At 38.9% G+C, this 20,669-nt stretch overlaps 1 protein-coding gene across 3 annotated transcripts in view; it reads right to left on the reverse strand.

The window, feature by feature from the left end:
* The window catches only part of LOC143879209 (hydrolases, acting on ester bond), a 50,778-nt gene extending 30,850 nt beyond the window's left edge, over window positions 1–19,928 (reverse strand). For 2 of the 3 annotated variants that reach the window (XM_077381451.1, XM_077381448.1), the window contains exons 1-6: window positions 18,882–19,928; window positions 16,441–16,695; window positions 13,506–13,696; window positions 13,227–13,398; window positions 3,751–3,888; window positions 3,478–3,667 (exon numbers count right to left, since the gene is read on the reverse strand). In XM_077381451.1, coding sequence (XP_077237566.1) covers window positions 3,478–3,667; window positions 3,751–3,888; window positions 13,227–13,398; window positions 13,506–13,696; window positions 16,441–16,695; window positions 18,882–19,172 — 1,237 coding nt within the window. In that variant the 5' untranslated portion in view covers window positions 19,173–19,928. The remainder of the gene's footprint in view (window positions 1–3,477; window positions 3,668–3,750; window positions 3,889–13,226; window positions 13,399–13,505; window positions 13,697–16,440; window positions 16,696–18,881) is intronic. The other variant, XM_077381449.1, reaches the window with a different exon arrangement.
* Between the last annotated feature and the right edge of the window lie 741 nt (window positions 19,929–20,669).

The following is a 20,669-nucleotide window of genomic DNA, read 5'->3' on the forward strand; positions in this document are numbered from 1 at the left end:
TATAAAGGGTTGCTGCGCTCGAGCACAGAAACAGGGGTGGGCCACATTGTGTGTGTGTGGGGGGTGGGGGGGAAGGATCCAAAGCATTCATTTGATGGGCCCTTTCATGGATAGGTTGTCCACCAAAAATCAGCTCCATTGGATCACCATAGGGTGTCCATTTCTGGGGTGAAAAATGGGCAGATTCGTGGACAAACAGTATCTGTCCATTTTCTCCCCCACAAATGGACACCCTAAGAGGGTCCAATGGAGCTGATTTTTGGTACACCCCATGATGGGGCCTGTCAAATGAATGCTTAGGATCACCCCCCCCCTCCCCCAATGTGGTATCTGCGCTCGAGCGAGAACCCTTTTCTCATATATATATATATATATATATATATATATATGAGGGGGTGTTTAACAATACTTTTATTATTTTACTACATTTCTTTTGAATGAGAAAAAATGCCCTATCCAGGTTTACCAGAGAGAGAGAGAGAGAGAGAGAGAGAGAGAGAGAGAGAGAGAGAGACTGATGGGGATTATCTCCACAACAATGATGGACTTGACTAGGAATATGGGGCCCATCAAGAGGTTTAAAAGAGTCTTTTATTGAGTTTTAGAATGTTATTTAAGTCCTTTTAAGTTATAGGGGGTATGGTCTTCTTGTTGTAAAACCACTTAGGTTATTTACGTGAATACCTCATAAGAATGGGGCCCATCATGTATTACGAAAATTTTAAGTGGGAGAGTCTTTGTTATTTTAGTCAATTGATGAATCCAAGTTTTAAGTGAATAAAAATCATAATTAGTCTAGTTCATGGGTATATATGTAAGGCCTTTGGCCCCTTTTTTGAGAAATGTCATGATGAATTGAATAAAATGTTATGCTTGCTACCATTCAAAAAAGAAAATGTCATGCTTGCTCTGCAGTCATGGATGGTATATCCATAGATCTGGTGTGATGCCTTGATCACCCTACAATGTGATGCCCTAGGAACCACTTGGTGTGAGGACATGGGTTTGGGTTGGTGTGACTCTAGCCTTACTATCTGCTTTTCAATTAAGAACCTCCCACCAAAGGAGCACACAGGAAAGAAGCTCTCACCAAAGAAACCCAGTTGAAGCTAAAGCAAGAACGAGAGGAAGAAAAATTTCCCTGGGAACAGATACACTCTTCTCCTTTCTTTTCATTAAGGGAAACGATGTGAAGACATGGTGTGTCAAGATCGTCCCAAACAGCCCTTGTCACATCTCCAAATGCAACAAAGTAGGGATATGTTTGTCATCTATCAAATGATATGGGTATTTTTACAACAATAGATTGCATTATTGAAAAGATGGTAGAATAAATTGGGCTATCAGGACATCCTTGAGATAAATTGGTATTACTAGCAGCCCTCTTTCATTTTTGTTCTTTGACAAGGGATTACACACTAGTTTCCAGTTACACATACAAACATTGCCCACCAGGATCCTCCTCTATTAGGCCCATGTCCAGCTAGGCTCTCTCCTCTCGACAGAGGCCGGCCTCAAAAGATGACATCAATCCCCTTGACAGGTCAAACTTCCACTACTTCACCATCATATGCACCTCCACTTTGGTACATTAACTGTGAAAATAAATGAGTTATGTGGCATTTAATGCACAATGATGGGTTCTACACAAAGGAATGTCTGGGCAAACATCATGCAAAAAATTAAACATGCCAGGTTTACTATAAAGGAAGCCAAGTCACATAACAAAGTAGTGACAAGTGACAACACTAGATACCACCTACAACCTGCACGCAGCATTTAGTGCTAAGCATTCAGCACGCCTTGTAAGATGGGATACTGATTTCTTAAGAAAGCAATCAAAGGAAACCCACCCTTTCTACTTCTATATATATACCAAAGCAAAGAAGGTCCAACCCATTGTCTTCTACAACCTTCCAAGAGTTTATGAAGATAGTTTCCAACCAAAGCTTCACCAAAAATTGGTGACTCTCTATGAGGACTTAATGACAGACAACCGAAGAAACCTGTCCTTTGCATATGGAAATCAATCCACTACCTTTGGGAAACTTGGATTGTAACACTTCCTTAACACAAGGAAAATTTGAGCCCAGTATGTGTACAAGCCTATCTTCTTGTGCCTGTCCCCTCTTGCCTCTGACTCTTCCCCTCTGAAAATGTGGCTTCTAGATGACCTCAAAAAAAAACTCATAGCCTAAGATTGGGAGCTAAAAATGGATGCTCGCATATGCTTAAGAACTCCACCATCATTATAGCTGAAAACCGTGATGTCACAAACAGAATCCGCGAGGCTCTTCGTTCAGTGTAAACCAAGTTACAATGAGATATTTACTCCTGTGTACAAAAGACATAAATGCCCCTAATGAATAGCAAACTACTTTTCCAAAACTTCCTCTCAAGTAGATATGTTCCTTGGAACATTTAAAGCTATTCAATCAAGCATATGGGATGATCCGTAGTCAGAACCTTTGCGAATACATATGCAACTTGATCTCAACTAGAAACATGAATAGACAGCAACTCACCATTCTCCTCTTTTTCTCTATGGAAATCAATCCCAATGGGTAGTTTTGGCATGGAAGGAAGGTTTCTATGACATTTTGATGGAACTCTGATTGTCACAGAATAGAATATGAGTACCTTATCTGAGCTTGTAATAGGTGTCTAATCCAAGAAAGCTCAGTTGTGGTCAATGCCATGGCCCTGTACACAGCTACATTTGATCTAGCCATAGTACGTTGCTTCTTGCCTCCAGATATCAAGAAGCCACTCACCATAATGCAAAGTCTCATCATTAATAGTCCAGTGTCAAGATCACCAACCCAATCTTTATTAGAGTATCCTTTAACTGTAATATTTTTGTCCGGGTGAGTATCACGGAATAGAACATGACCCATCAACCCCCCCCCCCCCCCCCAAAAAAAAAAAAATCTCATGATCCTTCTAGCTAACTGCCAATGATCCTATCTATGATCATAGGTATACTGACGGACCTGATTAACTGCAGACGTAATGTCAGGCCTATCCGGTCTAGTAAAACTAAGGTATTGCAAAGCTCCTACAATGCTCTGATGGACAAGTGAATCCTACACTCTTTCTCCTTCCTCTCCAATAATCATTTTGCAAACATAGTGGGAGTATAACGGACATGCAGTTCATCACTCTGAACTTATTTAAAATGACAGTATTATACTTCTTGTGTCAGTATCTCTCCTTTCTTAGTTCTCTCAAATTCAACAGAAAGGAAATGGCGCAATTTTGCAAGATCATTCATATTAAAATTATTTGCAATTTTAGAATCCCAATAAGCACTTCACTCTATGCACTTTTGTATCCCTTACATGTTTACCTTTTTTCAAAAAGATTCATTATTAATCAATAAAGAAACAACTATAAAAATCCATTGAGAGACTGAAAGCAGTAAAATGGTGATGATATATGCCATGTACTTGGGTGAAAGGAAAAGGTTGACGATACCAGCAACTTTGTTTCCATTGTCGACGGTAACATGCCCAAAAACCCGGGATGGTTGCATGTGCTTCATCGATTTAAAATTCTGTGGCATCCCACTATGAAGCATTTTGGTAAATACGGAAAGCCTTTTTCGCGTGCTTAAAAATGGTTGACTAGTTTCTGGGTCTATCAAACTGAGAAGGGTATGTGAGATCTGCAACGGAAAGAGAGAAATTCACAAATGCCTGCAGAAAAATATAAAGTGTGATAAGAAAAGAAAATTTTACTGCAATGAACCTGTACAACTAGTTGATTACACCACAAGATGGACTGGTGCTCCATTGAAAGCCACACATTCTTCATGCCTGTGCTACCTATCATAAACCCATGACTTGGAGGCACAATTCCATCTAGGGATGTCAATTTTGACCGAACCTAGGACAAAGAAGTCACAAGACTCAATAAAGATGAATTAGAACAACAAATTTAGGCAATGAGAATTTAAGAATAACTTAATCCTGAACAACAATAACCACTAACCAGTGTCAAGGTTGCAGGAAAGATGTTATAAACAATTTATTTATTTACTTGGGAAACAAAACAGAGAAAAGGTTGCAGAAAATACGTTATATACAGCCATTTTAAAAAAAAATACGTTATATACAATTTACCTATATATACAGGGAATAAAATAAGGGGAAAGGGAACTCAATACAAGAAACGAGAATACAAAGAATATCTATGATTAATTTAACTTGCCAGTAACATCTGCAACTATTACGAGGGATCTTGACACCTTTATAGAGAGGAGCGAGCAACAAAGTACAAATCCCCATTCAATTGGGGACTGAACTTTGTTTGTAAACAGTTTATCCTTCCCTACTGCCTTGTATTTATACACGAAGACACTTATACAGTTATACTAACCTATTTCACTCATTCTCATGAAGTTGGTTAAAATTTTATGGGACATTGGTCCTCGTCTAATCAATCAGATCAGCACCACAAATTCATGTTCCTTTTGTTAAAGTATAAAAGAATAAACAACGCCTTCTCCACAGCTTAAGCTTTTGGAGTAATTGCTTGTTTCACATGGTATCAGAGCAAAGGTCCTGGGTTCAAACCTCCTTGATAGCAAAAATTCACATGCAATGGCCAAACCCAAAAGAGGGGCCGCATGTGCCACGTCTAGGCTAACCCTAGAAAGAGGGACCACACGTGACGGGGAGTGTTAAAGTATAAAAGAATAAACAACGCCTTCCCCAACAGATTAAGCTTTTGGAGTAATTGGTTGTTTCACAGATAAGTTAAGTGTACAATGCATGCATTTAATGAACTTGGCCAGCATGTAGCAAGCGTGGAAGACTTCTCTTCATGACCAAGGTTTAGGTATGTGTTTTGGATGTGACAGAAATGGAAACATGATGGTGAAAATCCTGTTAAATCACGGAAGCATATGGAAACATATGCAAGTGATGGGCGTTTAAGAAGAAACTTTAGGAAATGCTAGAAAAACCACAAATACAATACACACGTAGAAACCATCACATAAGCAAGAAAACCACCAATAATGGTTTAACAACATCGAACATCTTGTGACGTGTTGTCGTCCATGTCTTATAGTCCTGTACACACCACATTTTGATGCAGATATTAGGATTTATTTTCGTATTATTTAGTTTGTCTCTTCTTCAGGTTATTTTCGTCTCTTCTTCCCCTATTCTTCTAATTCTATCCACTTTCGTCTATTTCTCTCCCCTTTCCTCAATTTCTCTTCACGGTGCTGCATCACATTTCACATGCAATTAATATAAATTTTTATACATATAACATTAATATACCAAGTGGCAAACAATGATATTTTTTCTTTCCTAGAATAATTTTTAGCATCTTACTAAGAAATATAATAAAATAAAAACAGTGATAAAATACAACATAAATTTTATGTATAAGAGGACATGGCTAAAACTACGCATGGTTTTTATTAGTTTTTCTAAAATTTAATGATTTTTTAAATATTATTTATTATTTTCAGTATTTTTGCCAGAAGAAATTAATTGTTTTCGTATTTTTAAATAAAATAAATAATTTTTTAACCAAAACTGACATGTTTCCAAAATTTAGACCAAAAGAATGTAGTATACACACTTATGTTTCGGTTTCAGTTTGTGTTCAAGTTTTGGTACATATTTCAGCGAAGATGGAAAGAGAAACATTTTGCATTTCGTGTCGGCTTCAGTGGAAATTTAGAACCGTACTCATAATTATGGTTTTAAATCTCGACCGAAATCCGAAATTTCGGGTTTTGGTGGAGACCGAAACAGAATTGGCACATACCCGAAACATGTTATTATTTCGGTCGAAATTTCGTGTGAAATTTTAGGGATTTTGACCAATTTTTTTTATTTTTTATTTATTTTATAATTATCCCGAAATTTCAAGGATAACCATTAAAAAGTTCTTTTTTATTAGTTGTCAGGTTCGAGTGAAATTTCGAAATTTCGGTCGAAATTTCGATTTTAGTGGGGTCCGAAACCGGTATCGAAACCGAAATTTAAAACCTTGCTCATAACACATAGTGTCACAAGTTTTGGTAAGTATTTCGGCGGGGATGGAAAGAGAAACATTTTGGTCGTTTAGTGTCAGTTTCAATTGAAATTTAGAACCATGCTCATAAACAGTGTCACAAGCTCTCGATGACATGGTACCATCGCAATAGCAGGCGGAAGGGATGCCTTCCTTCAGGTGTGAACGACACATGATGTAGCTGGCATGATAGGAATGCCTCTAAACCAAGGAAGCAGGATTCTTCCCTGGGAGTGGGGAACCTCGATTCCCGGGTTCTCGAATCCGAAAAGGGAATCTTCTCGAATACCCAAAAACTAGGAATCCCGGGTCGGATTCGCCGGAAACCCAATTCCCATTTTTAGGAATCGCGGTTTATTATTCCTCGGAAACCCGATTCCAACTTTTGGGAACCGCGGTTTAATATTATGTGAAACGCGATTTCTCAGCGATTCCCCGGAGATTCCCTGGCGATGCCCAACTCCCCAACGATTCCCCGACAATTCCCCGATGATTCCCCAACGACTCCCCAGCGACTCACCGGTAACTCTCCGGCGACTTCACGATTCCCGCTTCCGACCATCCCGGGAGCCTTCGATTCCCACTTTCGATTCTCGCGCTGGCAACATTGTTCTAAACTAGGGTTGCAACTCGGGTCGGGCGGGTCGGGTTTCCCGGAACCCTACCCTACCCGAGTAACTATCTCGGGCTGGGCCAGGTGTCTTTTGGAAAAACCCGGGATTCATAAACCTGACCCTACCCAAGATAGTTTCTCGGGCCGAGTCGGGCCGGGTCGGGTTTTCCTCATTCTCGCATCCAAAGCTGCAAATAAAACTTGAAATTAGAATTGAAGCAGCAGATAAAATTGATGCAGTCCCACAAATTCATTTACCCTCACTAGCTTTTCTAGGAAGTTGAAAGTCCATCTGATCTTGTTAAAAAAATATTGGTAGACGATAAACAGAAAAGGAAATCCATTCAACATATGAAAATATCACACGCAATTTTAAAATACCTAGAATCCATTTCATTTTCTCACTCTGCCCAACAATACCATGTGCTTCTATCATACATCCCTTCCCTTGCATACACAAACCCCTTTCACACCCCTTTCCACCCTTTCACAATACCATCCCTCCCCATTTACCCATCAAAACTATGTAGCTCTTGTAAAAGATGAACATGAATCAAAAAATCAAACGAAGGGGATTTTGGTTTTGTGAAAGCTTCAAGGAATGCATTGCTTCTACCTTCCAAGCTTTGAGCATTTAAAGCAACCGGTAGAGAACAAAAAAACAAAGCTGTCAAAGCACCTACCTCTCTCTCTCTCTCTCTCTCTCTCTCTCTCTCTCTCTCTACCTGGGGAAGAAGGGTTTTGCTTTTGGTTTTTGGTTTTTACTTCACAGACAACATGTCATACATACCAGATTCTAATATAATAAGGGATTTTAGCTTTTTAGTCTTTACTCGACACGCAACCTTTCATGCCGGAATATAATATAATATAACTCTTATATTTAAATGGAATTGCGTTAGGTGGTCGTATTCTAGCATCGCTTTATTCTTTTCATTCTTATAATTTTATATAATAAAAACACGGAAAGAATGTGGGTTTTCGAGTCGGGTCGGGTTTTCCACCTTTAAAACCGGCCCGACCCGCGACTCACTCAGGTTTTGGAAACTTAAACCCAGCCCAGCTCTTTACCCCGACCACTTTGAACCCGACCCATGCCTTTTTCAGGTCGAGCTGATGCGGGCCGGGTAAAACCCGACCCAAGTTGCAACCCTACTCTAAACCACTGGTGCCAAAGAAATCCAATTGTCTTGTGCTCACATGTATTGGAACGTGATGCCTAAAAACCATGGCACATCCTCATTCATCAGTCAGAACATGCACAACCAAGACCAACCCATATGGAAAATGAATCATCCCAGGACATGCAAGTCTGAAAAATGAACTGGTTGATCATAACTTAGACTGACTGTATAAGGCTACATAGTAGCAAAAGACGGCAAACCAACTCCGACCTCTCTCCCTTTTTTAGTCTTGCATGTAACCCTCCAGACTTAGATATTCCAATCTTGGAAGATATTTTCTCTAGAATCACTCCAACAACAAACAAATAAGAAGTTCTAATAGTGTCATAATGAATGTCAAGGATCATGGCATAGGAACGTTTGAAATTATGTTGCAATGTTTTGTGCCTTCATCGATGCATTTTCCAAATCTGGCATCCAACAACAAACATTCCGCCACCAAAGCACAATGACCATAAAGAGAGTTGATTTGCGTGGATGTGCAAATCAACAGGAAATGAACGAACTTAATAAAATAAAACATAGCCTTGTCAAAAGAATAAACTATAATAACTAACATTATTGTTTTTTTAATGGTAAAAAATAACTAACATTATTGTTCTTCATGTTATAATATGATCGATTAAAAGAAGAGGTGAAGAAATGGGTTTTCAGTATCCTTTTCTGTCTTGGAGCCTATAGGCCTTGAGGTGAAGGATTACTGTTAACTAACCAAGTCAGATTATGAGTAACATAAAAGATATAAAATTTTGAAAATTACAAAATACATATACATATGAGAAAAGAGTAGGTACTCCCAGGACTAGATAACTTATCTACTCCCTAGCTTAAAATAACAGTTGGGGCCACATTGTTTGGGTGATCCAAAGCATTCATTTGATGGGCACTCACATAGATAGGGTGTGCCCAAAAAATCAGCTCCATAAGATCATCCTAACCCTATGAACTGTGGAGGCAAAAAATGGACAGATTTGTGCAGGTCTATACACGTCCATTTTCGCCCCCACAGTTCATAAGGTTAGGATGATCCTATGGAGCTGATTTTTTGGGCACACCCTATCTATGTGAGGGCCCATCAAATGAATGCTTTGGATCACGCAAACAATGTGGCCCCAACTGTTATTGTAAGCTAGGGAGTAGATAACTTATCTACTCCAGGGAGTACCTACTCTTCTCTCTCTCTCTCTCTCTCTCTCTCTCTCTCTCTCTCTCTCTGTGTGTGTGTGTATATATATATATAGCAGAAGAGAAAATGAGAGAATTATTTGAATTTCTCCCAAAATTCTAATAGAATTACACATCACTTTTTTTGACTTTTTTTAACAAAGGCACCCATTCAACCCACATATTTTCAATCCTACCTCTCCTTTATGCTTTTTAACAAAGGCACCCATTAAAGCCACATAATTTCAATCCTACCCATTTTCGGAATTATTTGAAAAAGCAAATCATTATTTGCTAGCCACCTTCTCCAAAGGCTACGTCTCACCCATCCTTTAAAATTGTATGTGTTCAGAGATTTGTCTTATTAGACGTGGTGACTGCACGGAAATGCTATTTCTTGAAAGGTGGCTAGCAATAACAAGTACCGAAAGAAGCTAGCAATAATAATCATTAGGTACTAAAGTTTTTGAGAAACATTACGGACAAAGTGCTTCAAAGTCGCAAAATTACGGGAAAAAGTACTGAAACGGGTACCTGTATATGACAATTACGGAAAAAACTACAAAGAAGAGGTATCCAAATATGACAATTACGAAAAAACTACTTTGCCTTATTAATTGTTTGAGGATATTACGAATTCAGGACACCTTGAAAAATATTTACGAATTCCGGGCACCTTAAGAGGAACAACATATTATGAAAACCTCTATAGATTGGAGGGCTAGGATCAGCCTATGGAAATGATTTTACGGGCACAACCTATTGATGGTGTGTTCCATCACATGGATGGTTTCGATCAACCTATGATGTGGTATGTACAGTTCTTTGTCGGCCCATGCATCGCACGGGGTTTTTTACTTGTGTGTGTGTATTTCATTTTTCACCTCCCCAGTTCGAAGAGTTGGGATGCTCCTATGGAGCTGCTTTTTTGGGCACACCCTATCTATGTCAGGGCCTATCAAATGAATGGTTTGGATCACCCCAAAAATGTGGGCCCGCCGTGTTTCTAGCCGTCACCTCATATAAGCTTGTCTGAGGGGCCGCTCATACTCACTTTTCCCATAAGATGGGCAGCCCCCAATTTCATCTACACACCACTCTATTTTACTTCTCCCTAGTGCCCATGTCTCATTTTCTTCTCCACAAGCCTTTTGTCCTTAGCAAAATATCACCCCTAGTTATTGATATGGACACCCCTTTGATTTCCTTTTTCATATTTTCCCCTTGCATTTTTAATGCACACAATTTCTTGCAAGACTCCCATATTTGATATATAAACTACTAAAATTCATAAATTTGTGTTGTTCTTGCTGATATTGTCGTTGTCATCCTCTGTTGTTCGTTGTCGCTCTTCTCTCTAGTTTTCGTTTCTTCTTAATTTTTTCTCTTCTTTTCAAACCTAATTGTCTTTGTTTTATTTCAGTAGAGGTACCTTTCTTAAGGGGCGTACCTGAAATAATTCATTTACTCAGTTGAGGTGCCTCGTTCCTTGAGGTGCGTGCCTGAGAGAGTAAAATGAGGATTAGTACTCAATGACGACCCATGATGTCTTGCCCATCGAGGCCATTTCTTGCCCATTCCAACATTGGTCCGTTGTCACTCATTTCTTGCCCATTCCAACATTGGTCCGTTGTGACTCATTTCTTGCCCATTCCGACGTTGGTCCACAGTGACCTATTTCTAAAGGGTTCGGTAGGGCTGCAACAGGGTCGGGTTGGGTCGGGTTTTTCAAAACCCTAGCCCAACCCTGGATCCCATTATCTCGGCCCTAACCCGACCTGACCCTGAGTCAGGGCCGGAAAACCTCAACCCATTACCCGCCCTACAGGGTATTGTGCTGGCCCTGGCCCGCCCTGATTGGCCCTGATTGGGCCGGGCCGGGCCGGCCCTGATTGACCCTAGTGCAAATACCTGTTAAGAGTGCCAAAAATAAAGCAACCACTTATCATATGGAACAAAATGATCAATAAACAGAGAAAGGGAACAAAATAAGACAATATGAATTCAACAACATGACGGGCAACAGAGACAATTAATAATAATAATCTAAAGACACATCAATCCAAGATAATAGAAAACATTAGCAAAAGAAACATGCACAGATGGTTCAATTCTATAATAGAAAACTCAGGGTCGGGCCGGGTCAAGGTACCCGAGGCATTAACCCAAAACCCGCCCGACCTGAGTCAGGGTCTAAAAAAAATAAACCCTGACCCGCCCTCAGGGTTAGAAAATCCAGCCCTGACCCTGTTCGGGCTCAGTGCGGGTCAGGGCTGACAGGGCCAAACTTGCACCCCTAGGGTTCGGTATTCAAAACCAACCTAAAAATGACTCGCCATTCAGGCTTGAGTCCAATCCATTTCATTGAAGCTCTTCGCGGCACATCTTCCAAGCGACACATTCTATATCACCAGTCACCATCATCAAGGGATCTTCGTCGTCAACTTTTGACACTATTCATCAAATTGGTAGAAATTTGGGGAATTCTATTGTATCGGGGAATTCTATTGTAATATCAAACGTATATCGATTTCCAATCCATATACGTTTCAGGGGGCATATTAGAGAATAAAATCAGATCATGTTAGAATAAGATCAAATCTTCTATGATTTGATTTGATTGGGTTAGATAAGTTGGATTAGATTAGACAACTGCATTAGATTAGGATGATCCCTTTTTATTGTTATCTTTTTCTTTCTTTGTCTATCCCTTGAGTGCTCTATATAAGCACACTTTAGGATTTATTGTAATCATTCAAGATTAGTGGAAAATCCCTAATTTATCAATATAAAAGCGGCCCAGTGCACGAGGCTCCAGCCATTGCGGGGTCTGAGGAGGGCTAGATGTACGCAGCCTTACCCCTGCTTAGTGTTAATTTATCAATATATATATATATATATATATATATATATATATATATTCTGAATAGGTGAAACATATTTATTACCAATGCAAGCATAAGAATTCAACAAGTGAGTGAAAGGTGTTAACCAAGTCTTATAAGACTTTTAATCATGCCACTATTTCATATATTAAGTGTGAAGTCGTGAGCATAGCAATGATAAGAGAAGTCATGCCGATGGAACACTCAGAAATTAGCAGTGTTGGGTTTTGAAAACAGTCATGGAAGAACCTCTAAACTATTAGCCAATTTTTGTTCAAATAAAACTAAGGAAAGACTTCACGAACTCAAATAAAGATCTTAGAGCCTTCTTTGCACAAAGTCAAACTATAGATGTCAGCTGATGTTTTGCCATTCACATTGATTTTATTTTTTTTTTACATGCAACCAGTTGCAGGCAGTGAAATGGCCCACCCACCGCTGAAGGGGAAATACGTAATATCCCTGAGGCAATTTGCTAAACTTGTGCTGCAGCAGGGATCTGTGGACTGGGGATGAGATTGACAGGTGGCGGTGGGCACATTAGTAGTTCAGCCACAAGAGTGAGTATGACCTGGCACTTACGGTGAGCAATTTCTTGGAGAATGGGAAACGGTGAGGCCCAGTCGAGGATCAGTAGCAACAGTGACTAGTTTTCCTGATCTCACATATCTAAAAGAGAAATTTTCATTCAGTACTCTTCTACAGGGATTTGCCTTTTATTCTATTATGGACATATATGCAGCCAAGTGTAGGTCATAGAACCTTCCATCCCATAAGAGGTCTTACAACATCCCATATTTTATCTTTTAATTCCACCGCAACCAGGTTATTGTTCTGCTGTCGGGGGTGGTGGAGGAGAGAGAAAAGAGTGATGAATTCAATAGGTTTTACTCCTCAAACTGAAAACAGTCAATAGCTCTGTATAAAGTGAAACAAATGATTTCTGAAGGACTGCAACTTGATCAAGCATTTCGCATAGGGACACATTTGCAAAGGCAGAGATGATGTACTGTGACAAAATCATGATCCCTCAGGCACAACTATCCTCCACTATTTTCTTTTCTCTACATTTCAACGATCTCGCCTTTGTTGAAAACTTGGAATCGAGAAGAGACGATACCAGCCATGGCGAGCGGAGGAAGATCAGATGCAAGCATATTTGCACCACCAAACTTCACAAATAGTAAACAGTATCATGTGTATCATGCTGACACAGGCAGGTTCTAATGGTAAAATTGTATTCCCACTATTTATAGTATAACATATATAACTGATAGGATAATCCTCTTCCTGTACATACTCCAATACAATTTATCAGACCATGGGATCCAAGGATCAAACCTGGTAATCATGTATACCGCCAGAAACAGAGACAACAACAACATGAGACAATGGAGGATCAGACACCCAAGGGCCTGTGCGGGTTGTCTGTATCTCATATCCATTTCTCCATTCTCTATTTACTTGTGAATATAAAAGACCCAAAGATGGTTGCAGTGCCACAGGAGGCAACCTGTAAACGTAGTTTGATTTGGTCAAGAACTAAGGGACTCAATCAGGATGATCAAGATGTGAAACAATAATTAAGAAGTTGAAGAGGAAACAAGCAAGGAAGCTTACTGGTGTGGGCTTGAAAGTGTGAGAATAGTTTCAACTGCTGACTTCCTTAAATGCGGATGGACGACTGCAGCTCTGGCAACAAAACCACCCATAGAATGGCCGACCAATATAATGCTTCTTGGAAAGCTTCCCGAAGTTTCACCCCCTTCCTTAGATCGAGCATCACGGGACTCTTGATATTGATCCAAAATCTGAGAAAATGAAAGCAGAATCAGACTGTATACTAACTGTATGCGTAAGCATAGAACTAGCAAAAGAATACAGACAAATAAAAAAGCCAATCACAAAAAGAAAAAGAAAAAAGAACATAGACAAATAGACTAGTGAACAGAAAAAATCTTTAGAATTCACGAGCAAATTTCAGCATGGCGTGTAAACATCTGAACAACATAAATTCTATAACCAACAGCACGAGCAAATTTCAGCATGGCGTGTAAACATCTGAACAACATAAATTCTATAACCAACAGCTAAGTAGGAATCTTGCCCAAATAGCATCTCCCTAACTTTTTGTCTAATCAATAATAAGCTCTGTAAGATTGAGAAATATACCGCGTGAGATACCTACAATCACGGTCTATATGGTCCACATACACAAAAGTATATTCATCAAGGATGAAAATACATATAAAAAAATGTAGCAAAACCATGCCCATGAGAATCTTGGACCTCAACACTCCTATGGATACTGTGTTTACAACCTCAGTAGCCTCACAATATATATCACGAAACTACACATGAAGATCATAAAAAAATATTGATGAACTCCTAAATTGTGTCTACCAACTACATGGAAACGTAATGTAAAAATATAGGTCCGCAAATGACTTCCTAGAAATTTAGGAGCAATATATGGGTTATAATTCAACAAGACAGCAACATGCATTCCCAAATCAGCATAAACAAATCACAAAACAATCAAATACATGAAGGAATTTCAAATAAATGCTAATATCAAGAGTTCAAGCATCAAAGGAACTAAATTCATTCAAATCATATTCCACAATTCACAAAAGAGAAAACACCTCTCTAGTGAATAAAAATCAGATCTCAAACATAGATGTCCTAGAAAATCAGATCTGTAAAGAAAATACCTAACTAATGCCCAAACAATGCTAACGGACTAAGGAAATAAGGAGATGATGAAAGGATCATGATAGGGAGTACATGTGACAAAGGTATCGCTAATCAGGCAAAGTCAAGGCATAAAAACTGATGGAAGAAAAAAAGGTTGGCTCTGTAAAAAAAGAAGAAGGTTCAAATGGTGAGGTTGAGGGAAAATATGTTATAGTAAGTAAAGGGAAATGGAATCAGTACATAGGAGGGTGTGTCGGGCTTCGTGCATTGATCATCCGTTGTAATTCATGTTCGAGAGGAGGAAGAGAGAGAGAGAGAGGGTTGTTCATAGCCAAGATAGAGGAACCAAACTGTGGGAGGTGAAAGAGAAGAGTAGAAAGAGATGGCTTATGAACCCAACTATGGAGGTAAGAGAGGAGAGAAAAGAGATGAAAAGGATGTCAGAAGGGAGAAGGATAGAGAGAGAGGTGGTGGAAGCCGACAAGGAGAAGAGGGGAACCAAGGAAGGAAAGTCGAGAGACAGGAGGAAGAGGAGGGGAGAAGGGGAGACGACTTACCTTTATCTTAAGGGGAAAAGAGGAGGGTAGAGAGGGGAAGTTGATGGGGGAGAAGTCACACATTTGAGAGAAGGGGGTAGTTAATTAAAGTGGTGGGTCCTATAACTGGCCAATAAGATTAAAGCTTAGCTTCACTAAATGAATTGATGTTTAAACCAATAGGAAATAAAGGAAATGGTGGGCGAGAGCTAAGTTATAAAAGGTGGTAAATTGAGCGATGAGAAAAGATATGTGATGTGGACATCCTCCACATCTAGGTTAAAGAGGTAATCTCTAAATCAAAGAAAAAAATTGTCTAAATCTAATGGCCAAAATGACTAGATCACATCAGTTCCCCCCATGTGGGAAGAACTCAACTACATCAGCAGAAGTTTGGAACATATTGTACCACATCCTCACAAAGTCGCCGCAACTGCACCGCATCTAACCACGAGCACTTGAGCAGATAATGATCTCGCCAACGAACGAGGTATCTCCAGCAAAATCCATAGCGGATCTCCGTCGACCAACATATCATAGCGTAAAATCCAAAAGATAACGAAACAACGATGATAATAAGCTCCGGCAAATCTCCAATGCATTATAGACCGACATCATGCCTCTATAATGCAGATGATCCATAGTTGAATACTTACTGAGACCTACTACCAAAAGAATAAAAATAAAACTTATGGTGTTTCTTATAGGAAAACCTCAATGAATAGACCTAGTCAGATAGCGTCTCTGATGCTTATTTAAGCTAATAATTTCTTATAGGAGGAAAATCAAGGTGCTACATTTTTTAGACATTTTTTAAGGTTCTTCTACTACTATATTCTGAAATTAAGGTGCTACATTAATAAAGCTTATTTTTGGACTTTTTAATGTTATTTTACAACTATATTTTGAAATAAAGGTTATTTTACTACTACATCTTGGAGTTTTATAAACTAAAATGTGCTCCACACATACTGAAATATTGCGCACAATGCCTTCTCCTAACAAATCTCATAAATTCCTTCCATAGAACCCGTGAAAATTTCCAAACTTACTCAAAGATAAGTCATGTAAAATACAGAAAAAAATCATTGAATGAAATTACTGAAGATAATAAATGCAGCAACTCAGTGAAAGAGTCATGGTACCATGAAGGTTTCTTACTTTTGGTAAAGCATAAGAAATAACTATAAACCATGAACCAATAGCTTTGGTTGCATGTGCCACTTGAAATAAAGCTTCTTGCTATTTAGTAAAAACATGTGTCACTTGATGCACCTGGAGGTAATGCAATCTATACAAAAAAGGTAAATGAAAGCAAATACCCTGTGAATAGCAAATACAACATATTCAGTATGTTCTTCAAGTATCCTGCCATCCATTGCAGAGTGTTCCCCTTCAAGGTCCACGGCAAACCAGTCCAGCATGCAAGTATAGTGATTGGGTGGTATGAAACCCTCTATGTCCTCCAACACTATATTGCCCCCTCCCTCAGGTGTCAATGAAGCTTCTTGATAAAATGTAACCTCAAGAGGACCACCTTGATAAGCCCTATCAGATTCTGCTGCCAAGGAACGCACCTAGTAGTAGAAAGGTAACAATAAAAAGACAAGAAAATAGGACCTCCATTATCAGCTATAAAATAGACAAAATTGGAAATTGGAAAACAAAGGCTTCCACACCCAAAAAATCTGAAACTAAGGCATAATGTCTAATAACATGAAATAACAAATGATAATTCAGAAGAAAAATCATGAAATTATCAAGGTGAAAGAAGGGATAACCAAAATATGAAGATGCCGACATATGTTCGCAGGTTATTTTTCTTAACCGAATTCAAGAATAAAAAAGTACACAAATCACAGCCCAGATAAAAAGCAATGCAATACAGAAGGACTTCTCAAGCCAACTAGTCAAAATTTAAAATGTGGAACGTATTCCATCAATGGAATATTTTCACCATCACATAACATTATAATACAACAATGACAACATTCCATGAACTCAATTGCCATTTTAAGCTTATGGAGCTGCAGATTCTAAGAGCTAAGATACAATAAGATAATTGATGCAATTATGAGATATGGAATTGCAAATGTCATATCCAACCATAGCATGTCGTGTTTTGAACTTGGGTCGACGGACCAGTTTACAGGAACCACATGCAACTGGCTACCCCCAAATACACCAGTGTGGAGCTCATTTTAGAGGCTCACATAAGCTGAAAATTGTATGGAAAGACATGTAGGATGATTTTTGTCAATCTGACAGGTTGAACAGTGCATTATCTACATGATTCTGGAAATATAAAGAGTTTCAATTGATCCAAAACTATCCAGCCCGAGCCCTTTTATGGCAAAGTCATTACCCACCAATTTCTTCTAACAAAAGTAAGATAAACATATTCCCTGTATTATCACTAGAATCAAGTCATGGTTGTGCTTCTTAACGTAAACCAAAGGACATTAACACAAAAAACAAAGTACATGAACTCCATCTAAATAAATTATAGGAAAAGGAAGGATGATGCAATGGCCCTTCAATTAGAAAATATCAGAAAGGAGTAATGCAGGGTGATTTCACTCTAGTTACTGTCAAAAACTTTCTTTGCATTGTGGAGTCAAATATTCAGCATAGAAAATATAAGTACAACAAGAACAAAATCGTAGCAGACTCATACGCTAGCATAAATTATAAATTGTATCTAAAAGAAAAAAACTGCAATTAATGGAACATCATTTCTCTTTATCTGCAAGCTCTATAAGGAGATGCGGGCTTTACATGTATCATGAGTAAAAGAAGAGTAGCACCATTCCAAAAAATAGTAAAAGAAGAGTTGTCATATGAAGTCAGTGAGATATTTATCCTTTGAAAAAACAAGCAGGCAAAACCGCAAAAGTATATGAGGCCAAGCAGATGAATAATTTGGATAACCAACAGGTGATTCACACCTGCAATTTTTCCCTATTCATAACTGTACTTTTGCCCCATTCATATTTTTCCAATAAATATCAGGCATGGACACTAGAACAAGCAATTTATTGACAATACTGAACAAATACTCAACAAATCTATCAAAAGCGGTCAAAGAGACACCCACGAAGGCCCTGTTCATTTTAGATTTTTACAATTGATTTTGAGTCCAAAACTGATTATTGGGCTCAAAAATTGTGTTCAATTTTGAGTCCAATAATCAGTTTTGGGCTCAAAACCAATTCTCAAAATCCAAAACAAGCAGGGCTGAAGTAGCCTTGGTGCTCAAGAATTCAAGACCAGCCCAGGTGTCCTTAACCTAGGTGACCTTGGCTTCTGTGCATTGACCCAAGATGCAACCTAGCCTCAAGGCCAGCCAGGCTCCTGCCAAAAACTAGAGGTGCTAAAGACTTTTACAATTGTTGGTGAAACGTGGGGTGGATGTTGATTTGATATTTTTAGTTATATATTATATCACAGTCTGCAAGCTTTGTTTTAAGTTCTATTATTTTGCATTACCCAAGTTAATAACGATGCAGATATTCCATTCTCTATATTCACTCAACCATGAACAAAGTCAGTGATATGAATTAAAGATGTTGAACAAACACAGACGTTCATGTGGCACTAACTACAGATTATATTCATTTGGATGCTTCTAAGGATGATGAACACACAAACATAAGTATTCCTGTCGTCACATGATGCCAATTAAGGAATTTTTTTCTAGGATTGTTCCCTAGGTGCTCACCTATTATGATACTGATACAGAAACACATCAAAAGAACCTTACCTGTTTGTAGCTACCACCATTGCCTGGGATAAAAAGAACAGGAACACCACTGAGCTTCTTAAGATGCTCCTTGAAATCAATCTTTTTCCATCCTTCATGGTACAAGAACAATCCATACTTCTCGGAGGAAACATTTGCTGGTGTAGAGATTGGAATATACGTTGGATACATGTATGTCATGGTACAGCCGCTCTGAACTGGTTTTAACAAACCATATAGAGCAGAAAAGCCAAGCCATAGCGAAAAAATAACAAGAGACACTACTCTACATTTTGATCTGAAGCCAGACATTGTCTGATCGAATTTCTAGTCCCAATACAAATCTGTCTGAGAACACCAGTAGTTTTCAATAAGCTCAAAAAATAACCTTAATGAAAGATTAAGGAAAATCTCGCATTCTCAGTCGTAAATAACCACGTCAATGGTACACCGTGTCGAAGATCCAAAACTTTAACCTAAAAATTGAGACACTTGAAGGAAATCGAAGCTTATCTGAAGAAGTATCAGCAATCCAAGATCAAACAAGAGCCTTAGAAAAACTGTAACAAGCTCAATTTCACGAGAATCTCTATCTTAAATCCTGGCAATCAAAGACGAATAGAAAGAACAAGATTCAGATACAAAAACTCCAGAGTACAACCGATCTGAAACCTAAATACGAGTTAATCAACTTCATCTACAAAGAAAGTTACCGTAGATCGTGATGTTAAGAGTGAAACCTGAAGAAATACAATCTGGATGAGAAATCTAACGAATTCTATCTCTTTTTATAGAGAATTCCAGTTTTAGATCGTTTACAGACTCCACAAACCCTAACCGACTCCATTTACGGAACAAAATACCTACAGATACTGAACTCTACGTATAAATGGATTATTAGGGCAAATCGATCCATTCCAAATCCCAATTGAGCAAAAATCCCGTTTCTAAATCGATAAAGAGCCTCTTCAGTGTCTAAAAAGCTTTGTTTAGAAAATGGAAAGAAACTAACGAGAATGGGGCAGAAGCGAGTATCGGCTCCTCAAAACCATAAATCATTCCGCCAGAAGGCAGAGCATTATATAGTTGCTCATGTTCCAGGGTTTACCAGCTCTATGGGGATTGGGGCTATCAATTTCATGCCGGCGCTGTTTCGTACGATAAGTTCACCGGGTAATGCCGGTTAAAGTGCCTCCCCTCGCATTTGAATATTCGGCGAGTTTTTTGTAGGACGTGTGCGCGTGAAGTCCGGTATTTATCAATTGGTACTTTAGGTCCCACTTTATAAGGTAAATAGGTTGTGCCCTGTCGATGACCTATGATTCAAATCCCCCCAAATCTGTAGAAGTTGCAATAACGTACAGTCCTTCTACAGATCAGAGGCTTAGGATCACGGGGTAGAACCTATTTACATTATGGCCCCATAAATGAACGGTTTGGGTCATCCTATGAAGTGGGTCCCACCTAGTCCCGTACCTAGGCGGGCCCCCACTTAGAACCGTAACAGCAGCCATCAAAATACAGCCCAAAACTCCAAGAGAGGTAAAACAGGTTTTAATTGTTTCGCAATTACCTTACTGGGAACTCTGTAAATAAATAAAAATAGCCTAGCAACCATTGTCACAATCTCATTAAGTGGACGGTCCGGATTAACCAAAAGTGGGACTCATTACATGATAGTTTGTGTGACAGGATTTGCTAGAGGCCATCCCTTGTGTTGTGTACTTGTGTGTGTGACTCGCCTACATGACCCCGACATGATTAAATGCCCAACATGAAGATGCCACATCAACTCAAAAATAAAAAATT

Source organism: Tasmannia lanceolata, unplaced genomic scaffold (genome assembly GCF_043159265.1).
Source record: "Tasmannia lanceolata isolate RefF3 unplaced genomic scaffold, GAP_Taslan_0.1 ptg000006l, whole genome shotgun sequence".
NCBI classification, from domain to species: Eukaryota; Viridiplantae; Streptophyta; class Magnoliopsida; order Canellales; family Winteraceae; genus Tasmannia; species Tasmannia lanceolata.